The sequence below is a fragment of the Chrysochloris asiatica genome, unplaced genomic scaffold (assembly GCF_000296735.1).
Source record: "Chrysochloris asiatica unplaced genomic scaffold, ChrAsi1.0 scaffold00074, whole genome shotgun sequence".
In the NCBI taxonomy this organism is placed as follows: Eukaryota; Metazoa; Chordata; class Mammalia; order Afrosoricida; family Chrysochloridae; genus Chrysochloris; species Chrysochloris asiatica.
In genome coordinates this window covers 15,612,267-15,626,651 of record NW_006408592.1, presented here as the reverse complement: position 1 = coordinate 15,626,651, position 14,385 = coordinate 15,612,267, and the positions used below count along the sequence as shown (strand labels likewise).

The window sequence follows — 14,385 nt, the reverse complement described above, 5'->3', positions numbered from 1 at the left end:
CACCCTAAAGGAGTCCTGGTGTGGTGCTGTGGGTTAATGTGATGGACTACAAAGTCACTTTGAACTGTAAGGTGAGCGGTTCAAGCTTACCAGTTGCTCCTTGGAAATCCTATACAGGGTCACTATGGGTTGGAACCGATTCAACGGCACTTCACAACATACCCTAAATAATAAACTACATATCACACATAATTAAAAAGCTCATCTTCCAGGAAGATGAGGGGATTGTAATCACTGTAATGAAACAAAGCGTATGATTTGTTGAATGTAAAACTGATGATCTGCCCTGTAAACTTTCACTCAATCCACAATAAAAACCTTAAAAAATAAATAAAATAAAATAAAAAGCTCATGTTCAATTACAGAAAAGACATTTGATAAAATCCAAACACTTTGCTGATAAAAATTCTCAACAAAATAGGAACAGAAGGGAAATTCCTGAACATAATTAAGGGTATATGTCTATAAAACCAACAGCCAACAGTATCCTCCCTCATCAGAGAGAGATTGAAAGTATCCCCATTGAGAATGGGAACAAGACAAGGATGCTCATCCTCTTCATTCTTATTCAATGTTGTACTGCAAGTCCTAACCAAGGCAATAGGCAAAAAAAAAGGGGGTGGGGGTGGGGAGATCAAGGGCATCCAAATGGTAAGAAAGATGTAAAACTATCTCTAATCACAGATGACATCATTTTATACACAGAAAATTACAGAATTCCACAAGAAAGTTACTAGAGCTAATAGTGATTCAGCGAAGTAGCAGGGTACAAGATCAGCATACAAATCCCAGATGAATTCCTTTATACTAACAAGGAAATGGAAAGGAAACCAAGAAAATACCATTTACAATAGCTCCAAAAGGATAAAATACCTAGGAATAAATCTAACTAGGGATGCAAAAGACTTATACAAGGAAAATTATAAACACTACAAGGGGAAAAAAAATGCATGAGACCACATAAATTTTTAAAATACCATGTTTATGGATTGAAAGACTTAACACTGAAAATGTCAATATTACACTGAAGATATAATACAACCCTGATGCAAATCCCAATAACATTTATTAATGAAATGGAAAAATTAATCTCCAACTCTATATGGAAAGGGAAAAGGCCCCAAATAGCCAAAGCATTACTGAAGAACAGAGTAGGAGGTTCCACACTTACTGATCTCAGAACTTACCATACTGTTGAGTAGTCAAAACAGCCTGGTACTGGTACAATGACTGGCACATAGGCAAATGAAGCAGAATTGAGAGCACAAATGTAAATCCATATAACTGTGCATAGTTGATTGTCAACAAAGGGATAAAGGCAATCATCAGAACAGAACAGCGGCTACTGGTTTAAAACCAGGAAAGGTGTATACCAGGGCAGTATTCTTTCTTTCACCATATTTATTTAATCTGTATGCTGAGCAAATAATCCGAGAGGCTGGATTATATATATATAGAAGAACATGGCATCAGGACTGGAGGAAAATTCATTAACAACCTGGGACATGTAGATGATACTGGAAGTGAAGGGGACTTGATTGCTGGAAGTGAAGGGGACTTAAAATACTTAACTGATGAAGATCAAAGACCACAGCTTTCAGTATGAATTGTAATTCATACTGTATTCAATGTAAAAAAACCCAAAATCCTGACCAATGAACCAATAAATAACATAATGATAAATGGAGAAAAGATTTAAGTTGTCAAAGACTTCATTTTGCTTAGACTCACAATCAACACTCATGGAAGCAGCCATCAAGAAATCAAACACCATATTTCATTAGGCAAATGTGCTACATAAGACTTCTTTAAAGAGCTAAGATGTCCATCTGAGGACTAAGATGTGCCTGACTCAACCAAAAGTTATTTTCAATAGTCTCATATGCATGTGAAATTTGGACAATGAATAAAGAAGACTGAAGAATTGATGCATTTGAGTTATGGTGTTAGAGAAGAATACTGAAAGTACCATGGAGTGCCAGAACAAACCAACCTGTGTTGGATCAAGTACAGCCAGAATGCTCCTTAGAGTCAGGATAGTGCAACTCCATCTCTCATACTTCAGACATGTTATCAGGAGGGACCAATCCCTAGAGAAGGACATCATGCATGGAGGGTCAGCAAAAAAGAGGAAGACCCCAATGAGATGGATTGGCACAGTGGCAGCAGCAATGGGCTGAAGTGTAACTATTATGAGGATGGTACATGATTGGGCAGTGTGTCATTATGTTGTGTAAAGGGCCACTATGAATAAAAACCAAATAGATGGCCCTTAACAACAAACAATAACAGACATGTATTAACATGGCTGAAGGGAAAGGCAATACACACTAAGGTGGAGGTCCCCACAAATGACCATGACAAAGGAAGACCCTGGGCAGTATGCATGAGTAAAAGGCAACAACAGTAAATACTATTCTATTACATACACAATCCTGCAATAACAGTAACAACAAATAATTTACTAGTCAATACATAGGTAAATGGTGGTGGTGGTAGTGGTATGCCATGGACTCAGTTCCCACTCATAGGACCCTGCATAGAATTTCTGAGGCTGTCAATCTTTACAGAAAGCCTCATCTTTCTCCTGAGGAATGGCTTGTAGTTTTGAACGGCTGACCTTGAGGTTAGCTGCCCACTATGCTACCAGAGCTCCTTATATAGGTAGAAAGGTAAGCTGAATAGGTGTGGGATGGTGCATGAAGGTACATCCATGAACAGATGTAGGTTTGACAGAACACGTACAACACGTACATGTGTATTTGTACGTGTTGTAGAGTTGTAAGGTCAGCAGTTTAAATCCACCATCTGCTCCTCGGAAACCCTATATGGGGTTGCTATGAGTCAGACCCAACTCAGCGGCACTAACAACTGTTGAGCATAAAGAGGATAAAGGTAAACTTTTTAGCCATAAATAAATATCTTGAGGGATTGTATCACTGGGCTCGATGGCTTAGGAACAGTCTTGGGTGACATATTAATCAATTGGAATAATATAGTTTCATAAAAACAATATTTTATATCCTACTCTGATGAGCAGTAACATGTGAACAGCCCTCTAAGGTGCAACTATTGGCCTATCCCTGTTACAAAATCAAAAAGGCAAAGAAATATAGTTAGTACAAAGGACTAATGGACCACATGAATCCGTATCTGCTTCCCTGAGACCAGAAGAACTACATGGTGTCTAGCTACCACTATTGACCACTCTGGGATCACAACACAAGGTCCTGGGACAGAATAGGAAAAACTGTAGAACAAAATTCAAAATCACAAAAAAATGACCAGATTTTTTGGTCAGATAGATTTGTGGGACCCCTAAGAATATGGCCCCTCTTTCAAACCTGGAACTGAACCCACTCCCAGAAATCATCTTTCAGCCAAACAATTGTTGCTGTTGTTGGTGTTAAGTGGCACAGAGTCAGTTCTAACTCTTAACGACCCTGTATAGGGTTTCCGAGGGTTTGACCTGGTGGTTTGCAGTCCAGGGTTGATCCTTTAGCATCACAGAAGGAGTCCATTTTGATATAAAAAGTGGAATTTTATGTATTTGAGCACAATTTTTGAAAAGCATATGGAGAAATGTCTCTATCAAACATCTGTATCAATTGAGCATACTTGAGTAAAATTATGGTCTGTAAAAACAGTAATACTTCTTTCTTCATGTAAACATTTTTTTTTAACTCTTCAAAGTACAACCATATTTACTAGTAATCAATCTATGGAGGCAAATTCTTTTAAATCTTTTCTTCCTAAAGAAAGCCAAACAATAGACACATGTGGTGTGGCGCTGTGGGTTAATACGTCAGACTACAAAGATATTTGAACTTCAGGGTCTGTGGTTCAAGATCACCAGCTGCTCCTTGGAAAACCTATACAAGGTCACTATGGGTCGGAATCGATTCAATGGCACTTCACAACAACATAAGCAAATGATAATATCTGTAAGGAACACGAGCCTCAGAACAATCACCCATATGTAAGCAAAAGGGCAGCATTTGTCCAAAAACAAAGTTCAGAAGGCAGAAAAGAGGCAAGAAAGATGGGCAAATGGAAATGAGGAACTCAGGGAGGAAGTGGAAGAGTGCTGTTACACTGAAGGGATTGCAACTAATTTCTGTAAATTGTTGAATTTGCTCTGAAAACTTTCATCTAAACTAATTTTTTAATGCTCAAGAATAGGTTTACACACAGAAAAAGCAACAGTCTTTGATGGCTACCAGGAATGGAAAAGGGAGGGAGAGTCACTTACTGGATGTTGTTGTGGTTAAGTGCCATCGAGTCAGTTCCGACTCATAGCAATCCTGCATAGGGTTTCCAAGGAGGGGCTGGTGAGTTTGAAATGCCAACAGTAGACACATGTTAATGCTAGTGAAGGGAAAGGCAATTCACAATATGAGGATATCAACACAATGCCATCAAGGTAAATGAAGACACTGAGAGATACACAAGAATAAAGGACAACTATAGAGTCCTAGTGTGGTACTGTAGGATAAGCACTGAACAGCAAGGTCAATCTGAACTACACAGTCAGCAGTTCAAACCCACCAGCTACTCCTCGGAAACTCTCTACAGGTTTGCTATGGGTTAGAACCAACTTGATGGCACTTAACAACAGTTGTTGTTTAGTGCTGCCAAGTCAGGTCCAACTCATAGTAAACCTGTATAGGGTTTCCAAGGAGCAGTTGGTGGATTTGAACTGCTAATCTTGTGGCTAGCAATCCAGTGTTCATCCTACATTGCTACACCAAAACTCCATATATGAGTATAGTTGTGGGAATCTGTATCTACATATTTCTATGTGCTGCATATATATTCATATAGAGCACACAGGGGATACAGTTATAGAAACTTCTTAGACATAGCCAAATATCTCATGGAACTGAGTTATTGGGCTTGAAAGGTAAGGGCCATAGTCTCAGAGGACAAATAGGTCAATTGCATAACACAGTTTATAACGATGCTATATCCTAGTTTTGTGACTAACAGTCACCTAAGATACAACTATTGGTTACATCTTTTCATCTGGAGTAAAGGAGAGTGAAGAAAACCAATGGCAAAAAGGAGGCAGTCCACAAGACTACAGCCTCCTCTAGTCTGAGACCAGAAGAACTAGATGGTGCCCAGCAACTACTACCAACTGCTCTGATCAGGGATACAAGAGAAGCTCTCAGTTAGAAAACTGTAGACCAAAACTCAAATTCTTAAAAAAGACAAGATTTACTGGACAGATTGAGACTGGAGGAACCTCTGAGCTATCACTGTAAAATATCAAATATCATAGAATAATCTGCATATAAAATGTTGAATGAGAAACTAACTTGCTGTGTAAACTTTCACCTAAAACATAATGAAATGTTTCATAAAAATAACTCATCTTCAAAAGCTGAGGTTAATAATCAAATATTTTTGAAAAGAGACTTTACCACAAGAATCTGTTTGACCCCACCAAAAACAATGTACAATTTAAAACAAAATTCACATTTTATTTAGATTGCAATAAACTGTACAAAATTGATTTCACCAAAAATACCAGTAATATTTTCTGTATTATTTCTAGATAAACCTCAAAACATTTAATTTTGTAGGTTTTCCAGGTTTTTCTTATAAATCAAAATGAGGCAGTAGATACAGTCATGGGAAAAGACAGAAGAAAACAAATGTATCAGTTATTAGTGTCCATATCCTTTGATTCTGTCTTGACCACGAAACCGAAGTGTTCAGCATATACCTGCCAAAAAAATTGTGAAGGTGTAGGCTCAACAAAGGAATGTAAACAGCAGCAACCAGATGTGGAACAACAATGGTAAATTCTTCCATTCTAACTTTAACTAACTTGTTCCTTTAGGTTCATTAGATAAAGACAAAATCTATACTGAAATCCTTGTTAGACGAGATTGTTTGTCTTACTCTAGTAATTCCTTTAACTGTCCGTTACAGATTTTCAGCATATTTAAAATTCCCACAAGTCAAAGGTCAGTCTTGAGATTCATTGTTATATTAAACTATATTCCTTCCTCCCAAACCTTCTCAAAATTTTTTCTTAAAAGAACTGTCACTTAATACCTGATAGTTGGATCCACAGTGATAATAAATGTTATGTCTAAAATGACGTAACTAAAACAATTCCAGGGTGCCACAAAAGAGATTACAGAGAAACAAAATGTGGTACTTTCATGCTATCTCCTGGAAGAACAGATGCATCTTCAAAGCATAAGAGTTCAAAGAGAGGCCATTTAAACAGGGAGATTATCAATGGCTAATGTGTTCAATGTACCTATAGACAAAGATACACTCGGTCATTAAGTGGTCTCCATAGATCTTACAGGTTTTCCTCCAAATATCAAACCTGAGAAAAAAACCTATTTAAAAAAAAGTTTCTTAGGTATTTTCAATGGTTTCTGAATTACCTGTAGGAAGCTCTGACTTAGCTGTGTAGAGTTTGATGTATGTGTCCACCATTAAATCCAGATCATGTTTTATATCAAAATTTATGTTAAGCAAAGCCAAGTTACTTGACCTTTGGTCTGTCAAAGTGTTTCTCAGGTATGCTTTAAGATGCCTTCGTCCATTTTCATAGCGCTCATTCTCAACCTTCATCACAGGAAGTATACACAGGACCTTCAGCAATGCATAAACATTAGGAAAGAACTTGATGTCAGGCAGATGGAGGGCTTCATAAATTGTGGATGGAAGCTCTATATCTTTTCCTCTGTGCTTCCACTTAATTCTCCAGCAGTGAAGCTCGGCTGACAGTGTGTCAGGATTGGGTAAGTCACTTCTGTACATGTCAGCATGGTGTTCCTCTGACGTATTGAATTTGAGCTGTCCCATGACAGAGGGGACTAGAGATAAGCATTTAAGAGCTTTGAGGTGCTGTTCTGAGAATATATCTTTAAGTTCTTGAATAATGTGCTCCACTGTTGGAACACTTAGGGCTTCTTTATAGTAACTCTCAGAGGTTAGCTGAGCATCCAGGTTACCTTGTTGAGCTCTGCGGAATTTTCCAGGGAGTTTCATTTGAATATCAAGTTTGGTTGCCAAATTTGTGGCTTCCTCAAACCAAAATTCATGATAAACTTCAATATTTTCCATCACTTCATTTAGTGAATGCAACACTGCAGTCAAGCTGCTGGCTGCAAAGAAGACATCAGAGGTTTGACCCTGGAGATTTTTCCCAAAGGCTCTTGTGAAAGATAAGACATTTTTAAGAACAACAATGGTAACGATGAAATCAAAATCTGTTACTGCACTGCAGAGGACAAATGCCCGGCCAGCTATACAGTTATTCCACCTAATATTTGTATCATTATTTATACCATCTAAACATAAAACAAGTGCTTGCAGCAGGTCCACTAAAATTTCAAAAGCATCATGTCTGCCTGTCCACTGAGAATGGCAAATTTGCTTTAGTTCATTACCTCTGTCTTCATTGTTCTGAAAAAGGACAGCAATCACATTGTCAAGTTCTAAAAGCAGCTGTGGTGATCGATGGAAAAAAGAACAAACTTCCTCAATTGTTCCCAATGCAACAGATACTCCCATAACAGGTACTGATTTTGCCAACCACATATTTAAGGCACAGGAAGAGCAGAGTGTGTAGATGGCTTGAGGATACTTCTCTAAAAGTCTACAAGCAACAACTTTCATCTTGGAAGAAAATCCACTAGACACAATGTAAGCCTGGCCACGACAGTACTCCATGTTGAGTCCCCATTTCTCAGTTATGGTAGTGTGAAATTTCACAGCCAAAATTTCTGCATCAGCTTCATAAGGCAGGAAACCCACAAATTCCTCTCTCAAGTTATGAGATTCATCAACAAACCTCACCAACACAGGCAGGTGCTCCTCTCCTGCTATATCCACCACCACGTCATCGGTGATGATGGAAAAGAAGTGTGAGTCTCTCACTTCCCTGAGAGTTTCTTCCCGAATGCAGCTCTCACAGATCTCGAGCATCTGCTTCTGCTGTGTTTTTGAACAGAACAGTGTGTTAACAGCCGTCGTCTCAAAGCGCTTTCTCAGAACCTCTTCCCCAGAATTTATCCGGCACTCTAGCAGAGCTTGAAAGTTATCAGGAGTAAAGAGACCTTCTGGGATTTCATCAGCCTCATGTCCATCCAGAGGTATGTTTTGTTTCCCCATAAGGATCAAAATTTCAAATAAAGATTTTAGGTATTCTTTGTTTTCCTTCTCTTCAAGGGTTAAAGGTAAAATGTCTTCATCCTGTTCCTCACCCCCTTCTTCAGCACTGAGGTTCTGAGCATTGCTATTATTTGTTTCTTTATGTTTTTGTTCCTGTTCAGAAGTTTCATCAACTGGAAAATAAAGAATTAAGTTTAGAATCAGGCTCATGAGCAACCATTATTACCATTAGTAATAAAACATATTACTTTTTTTTATTACATAGTTAGAATCTAAACTCATTCATTCAACATTTACTGATCCAGAGATGACTGGAAAACAGAGATTAAACTACAACATTCAACACCATTTCCAGATCAATACAATCCTAATGAATAAAACAAGTTCCAGGTGTTCCTTGATGCTCGCTAAACTACAAGGCCAGTGGTTCCCCAGATGTGGTCTTCAGACCAGCAGCATGGGCTCCACTTGGCAAATTCTTAGGCTCACCGAATCCAACCAAATCAAAAACTTGAAGGAGGGGTCCAGCAATTGGTAATTGAACAAGCTCTCCAGGGATTGTGACATGAGCTAAAGATTCAGAGTAATGATTCAACTGACTGCCTTGAATTCAGGTTTTCTTTCCCCCAGGTTTTTTAATGGTACATCACCAAAGAAATATTCCTTGAGTTTTTTTGGGGGTTTTTTAAATGACACTGTAGTGAGAAAACAAACATTGTAAACAGATATATTTTAATACTCTATGTAATTGCTATTATAGCATATAAATAGTTTCTCACAAGACTTAACAACAAAACATCTCAGATATTATAGAGTAATAAATAGTCCATACCTCAGAAAAAGAAGGGCAAGGAAACTACCATTTACTGACATACTGTATTAGGTTTTTTTGTATATTCAGGCAGGTGATATCAACTTCATTTGATAAATGAGGATAGTACATAACTTGCCCATGATCACAGAAGCAGTTAGAAAGATGAAGGTGAAATTTAAATCCAAGCTTGCCCAGCTCCAGGGTCCATGCTATTCTATCCAATCACTTAGCCACACTTTTATAGGGAAGATACGACAGCTATATAAACCAACAGAAAGATTCAGGCAATTGTTGTAGGACTGAAAAATGCAAACATCTTAACCTACTCTTTTCATTGTTGGATGGTTAAGTGCAATACATACAGGTGCTCAGTCACACAGGTAAGTGACAGTCCTAGGGCATGAATTCAAATCTGAGAAACTGCAGTTAGAACTTAGTTCTTAGAACACAAGATTTGAAAGAACATTATCATAAGGAGGGGGGATATTTTTGTTGAAGAACAAAGACGTTGTATTTCATATGTCAAGAACATGGAGTGGGAAGGCACTTTATGAAAGGAAGAATTCCAACAAAAGCCCTAAAGTGAAAGAAGGAATAAAGCTGTTCAGGTACAAAGTGAAATCTAGTATGACACACCTGTGTAAACCTCTTCCAGGCATCTCAGGACCCTTCACAGCTTTTCCAGGTTTCAGCAAAGCCAGGGCGCATTGTTCCCCAGGCCCCATCCCCCAATTCAGATGGCACTGCTATTCATCATGTAGTTGTTGTTGTTGCTGTTCAGTCAATTCTGACTCATAGTGACCCAAGTGGGCAAAGTAAAACTGCTCCACAGGATTACAAAACCAGAGCGCCAGACCCATTTTCTGAGGTGTCTCTGAGAGGGCTCAAACAGTCAACCTTTAGCTAGTAGTTGAGAGCATCCAGTAATTTGTGTCACCCAGAGACTCCTCACTCATCACATATATATAGTATGGGGTTCTCAGCTTTGAAAGATTTGCTTTATGAAGGATGTTTGATAATGTCTGGAAAAATTTTTGGTTACTAAGAAGCTCTGGTAGCATAGAGATTATGAATTGGGCTGCAAACCTCAGGGTCAGCAGTTGGAAACTACCAGCTGTTCCGCAGGTGAAAGATGAGGCTTTCTGCTCCCATAGAGATTTACAGCCTCAGAAACCCTGTACAGGGTCGCTATGTGTTGGAACTGACTCCACGACACATAACAACAACAACAACAGTTGTATGTGAAGAGGTGCTACTGGCATCTTGTGAGTAGAGACCAGGAATGCTGCTAAGCATCCTACAAAGCACAGGGCAGTCCCTTCACAGAAAACTATCCAATCTATAATGCTCACAGTGTTAAGGTTGAGAAACCTTGCTATGAAGCTTTGAAATAGTTTACTTTGAAGAAAGAGTCTGGTTGCTTAAAACAAAAGCAATTTGAAAAAAAGCTGTAGTAGAAAATAGTGGAAGAAAAGTTTAGGCCATCTTGTATAAGGTCCCAAAGGCGAAGCTGAAAAACTTGTACTAAATTTGTCAAGGCTCATGGCTTGCAGGGCCTCTGAAGAATGAAATGCTTTCTTCTAAGTTTGTACAGGGAGTCCTTAAGAGAGGACTCAGGTCTAGCCAGGGGTGAGCTGTCTATCGTGAGCATATAGCTTTCCACAGCCAGCAAGAGGTTATCCTGGATGCCTGCCAGCCTGTTTCTTTCCCCTCCTGTTCTCATTCTCTCTCTCTCCTCCACTAAGTCTCTACTTCCAATCAAAAAAGAACAAATTCTATTGTTTTTACTTTTTCAAAAGGTGTTCATTATAGAGAAGTCAAGTAATAGGAAGGAAAAAATGTAAATTCCCCTTCTCTTGTGCATCCTTCCATACACGAGACTTACAGGTATTCAAGTTTCTTGAGTTCCTTGAATCTGTCCCTCATCTCCATCCTCACTACAGTTATCTTAGTTCAAGGCCTTTCAGCTGTTTGTTTTGTGTGGCATCCTACCTCCTGTGTAACCTTTTCTAATACAATGTTGCTGGTAGTGATGTTGTTGGTATGAGCTACCAAGTTAGCTCTGACTCACAGCGACCCTGTATATAGTCTCTGAGAAGCAGCTGGTGGATTTGAACTGCTGACCTTGCTGTTCAAACTGACATTGCAGTCAAATGCTTATCCTACAATGCCACACCAGAATATTTTATATAACATGACAATCGGCCCATGTCATTACTTACTTACAAACCCCTAAGGGCTCCCTATTGTCATCAGCTCATAATCCTGCCAATTTGGGCCCCTGTAATCCCACCCAGGCTCATTCTATAACTGTCACTGGAGTTTGTCATGGGTCAACACAAGTTCCAATCACACTAAAATACATACAGTTCCCTAAAGGGGGAAATCACAGCACTTACTTACCTTAGGAATACTGTGAGAATGAAATACACTTATGTAAATACTGTACTTAGAATAATGACTGGGCACACAGTAAGCATACATAAAAGGTTATGGGAACAATAATGATAATAATAGCAGCAGCGGAAGAGGATGAGTAATATAATAACTGACAAGAACAAAAACAACTTCAAGCCCTCATCCTTTAGTGACACAACTTGGACACTAGCACCTATAAGAAGTGCTGAGTGCCCCACAATACTTAAGCATTTACCCAGAATGTAGACATTATGAATTAAGTGGACAGAGATTCCGTGCCTGCCCTTACTGTTGCCCACATTGGGTTACTGGCTGTGTGCCTGCCACATTGAGAGCCCCTGAAGGAGAACAGGGAGGGACCACCTCTGTCAGGCCAGGACAGGGCAAAGTGTATGGCACAGTGGCACTCAATAAAGGCAATGAATGCGTCTTTAATCTCACAGACAATTCCAGATCACAGGACAAAGTCTACCATACTCTCACATATATTCTCAAGGTGGGTTTTGGACACAAAACATATTTATTTGTCCTTACCAGATCAAGGCCTTCAAAAAAGGCCTTCAGAAGTTGAGCCACTAACACTATCACTTACTTTTTTTCTGTTTCAGTGTCCTGATTTCATCTTCACTCTAAATAAGAAACAAAAGAGAAAATATATATACATAAATCTTTGAGAAAACTGACCTCTTGCATATTATCTTAAAGTTCACAAGAAGTCAGTCAAATTGAATTCTTCCAAACCCATAATTTCTTATATGGGATATTTTCCTCAGACAGACAGATGACAGGAAACCAGAAAAACAATGAGCTAATAACTCTAACCTTAAAATAAATTCCAAGACAAGAAAGAGGATATCGTTTAGCTTACTTTATACTGAAAGCACCATAACTTCAGGTAGCAAGTATTTACTGGCTAATAAAAGGCCATGAAAAGCACCTGGGGTCAAACTCAAGAGGACAAAAATCACCTATTCCCTGACTCTGTCAGGATGCCACAAAAGAAGAAGGCTGCTTGATCCCAGAACCTAAAGCATAAGCTGTGAGAAATCCCTGTGAAGCAGAGGTGATAAAGTGCCAGTATGGAAGAGAAATGGCAGCTTAGAGCAGGAGAGAGCCAAGTGGCACACACAGGGGTAAACTACAGAAACTTCCAGTTGTAGTTTTTCCTCTCCCTCTAATCTTGTCCAATATTTAGATCACAGCACACCCATTACTATGGAGGAAAGAAGCAGTGCCAGTGTCAAGTGCCAGCTGGAGACAGAAAGGGACCTTGCTAGACACGGCGCTGACAGTAAGAAACATCAGCAAAACCAGCCAACCCCAAATATTTCCTCATCATGCTGTGAGCTGCACAATTACAAGGATGCCTTCTGTGTGATCAAAGAGGCACCAAGGTGTAGGGTACAGGGAAATGATAACTCTAGGATGGGGTGTGGCTGAGCCCATCACCCTGGTACACATCACTAGGACAGACAGCTGACGTGGAGGGGTACTGTAGAGGTGTCAGCATCCATCTAGGAGGAGCTCCAGAAAGAGAGGTAGAAACAAACTGAGGAGGAAAAAACCAACAAAACCTGGGGATATCTCAGAACTGAAAATTTAAGCCCTCAATACATACTGTTACATACACACCCCTGGAAAAACTGTTCTCTGAGCAGATACATGGACAGATGGACAGATGCACAGACTGAATGGGCAAGCAAGGGACAGTGCAGTCTATTACATTCTTTATTTCTGGTGGCTGCCTGCTTTTATTTATTTTTTCTCTTTTCATTGTTCATTTATTCTGTTTTGCTTTCTTGTGTGTGTGTATGGTGGAGAGGACTCTCCTTTTTATCACACAAAAGGAGACAGCAACCATGACCATACTGAAAGCCCATCCACAACCATACCCTCTGCAGCTACACCCACTGGAAAAGAGCTAATCCAGCTCCTACACCTCCTGATCAGTGATAAACATCAGCCAACACCAGTCAAAGCCATCCAAACTGAGGTGAACAAATATCCAATGACATCAGAGTACACCCACAGGAGACAGTTGATGAGAGTCTAAGAACACACACAATCATTAATTAAATACAGATGTGATAACTCCACAATGCCCCAAAGACAACAATTTTAGCTCACATGAAGAAACGAGAGAATGGCTTAAACAAATTACCAAGATGAAGAATCAGAAGACGTTTCTGAGGAAGAAAAGGTAATAAAATTAACTGAAGAAGAATTCAAACAAATGATATTTAGGTACCTTATAAGAACAGACAGATAGATAGAGAAAAGCAAGGAAAACACAGAAAAAACTTGAGAAGACTTCAGGAAAACACTACAATAACAAACACAAAAAAATAAATGCAAATTTTGAAACAATACAAAACCCACAATTAAAAGTCCAAAAGAGAGGGGAGAACAAACAAGATGGCGGAGACCAAGCAGGGGAAGGATCTACTACGAATGCGCACAGATCTCTTCAAAATTTAAAGAGACAGTTTCCAATTAAAACCAAACGGCCACAGCCGGCCCTCAACTGTTTATAACTAGGAAAAGAGGCCTGAACGGGGATTGTGGAGTTGGACAAGCAGAAAAAAGAGGAAATAGGCTGAAAATTAAATCCTAAATTACGTCAAAATGACCAACAGTGGTATCTTGAAATTTCTCAGGAAGAAGAGTGAAAAGGGAAGCCCATTTCCTGATCACATCTACCTAGAGGCATTCAGAAAGTATAAAAAATACCAAAATACATACCCATCTAACTATTAAGTCCACAGATAACCCCTGAAGATGCCCAAAAAACAGAAGCAGATGACCATTATCTGCACATGTTCAGAAACGAGATAAAGTGACTGAGGCAAATGAGATGGAAGTAGACCTACACTCCATACTGTACGATGGGAAGGCTTTGGAAATGTCTGAGAAGGAATTCCTAAAAATGATTATAAAATGTATCAAAACACTATACAATGCAGTTGAGAAAAATAAGAAAGAAGTCAGGAAAGTGCTACAGGAACAAT

General features: G+C 39.1%; 1 protein-coding gene across 1 annotated transcript in view; it reads right to left on the bottom strand.

The window, feature by feature from the left end:
- Positions 1–5,469: 5,469 nt before the first annotated feature.
- PRKRIR (protein-kinase, interferon-inducible double stranded RNA dependent inhibitor, repressor of (P58 repressor)) overlaps positions 5,470–14,385 on the bottom strand; it is a 48,661-nt gene continuing 39,745 nt past the window's right edge. Inside the window, exons 4-5 of the mRNA XM_006865009.1 lie at positions 11,970–12,006; positions 5,470–8,318 (exon numbers count right to left, since the gene is read on the bottom strand). Coding sequence (XP_006865071.1) covers positions 6,382–8,318; positions 11,970–12,006 — 1,974 coding nt within the window. The 3' untranslated portion in view covers positions 5,470–6,381. The remainder of the gene's footprint in view (positions 8,319–11,969; positions 12,007–14,385) is intronic.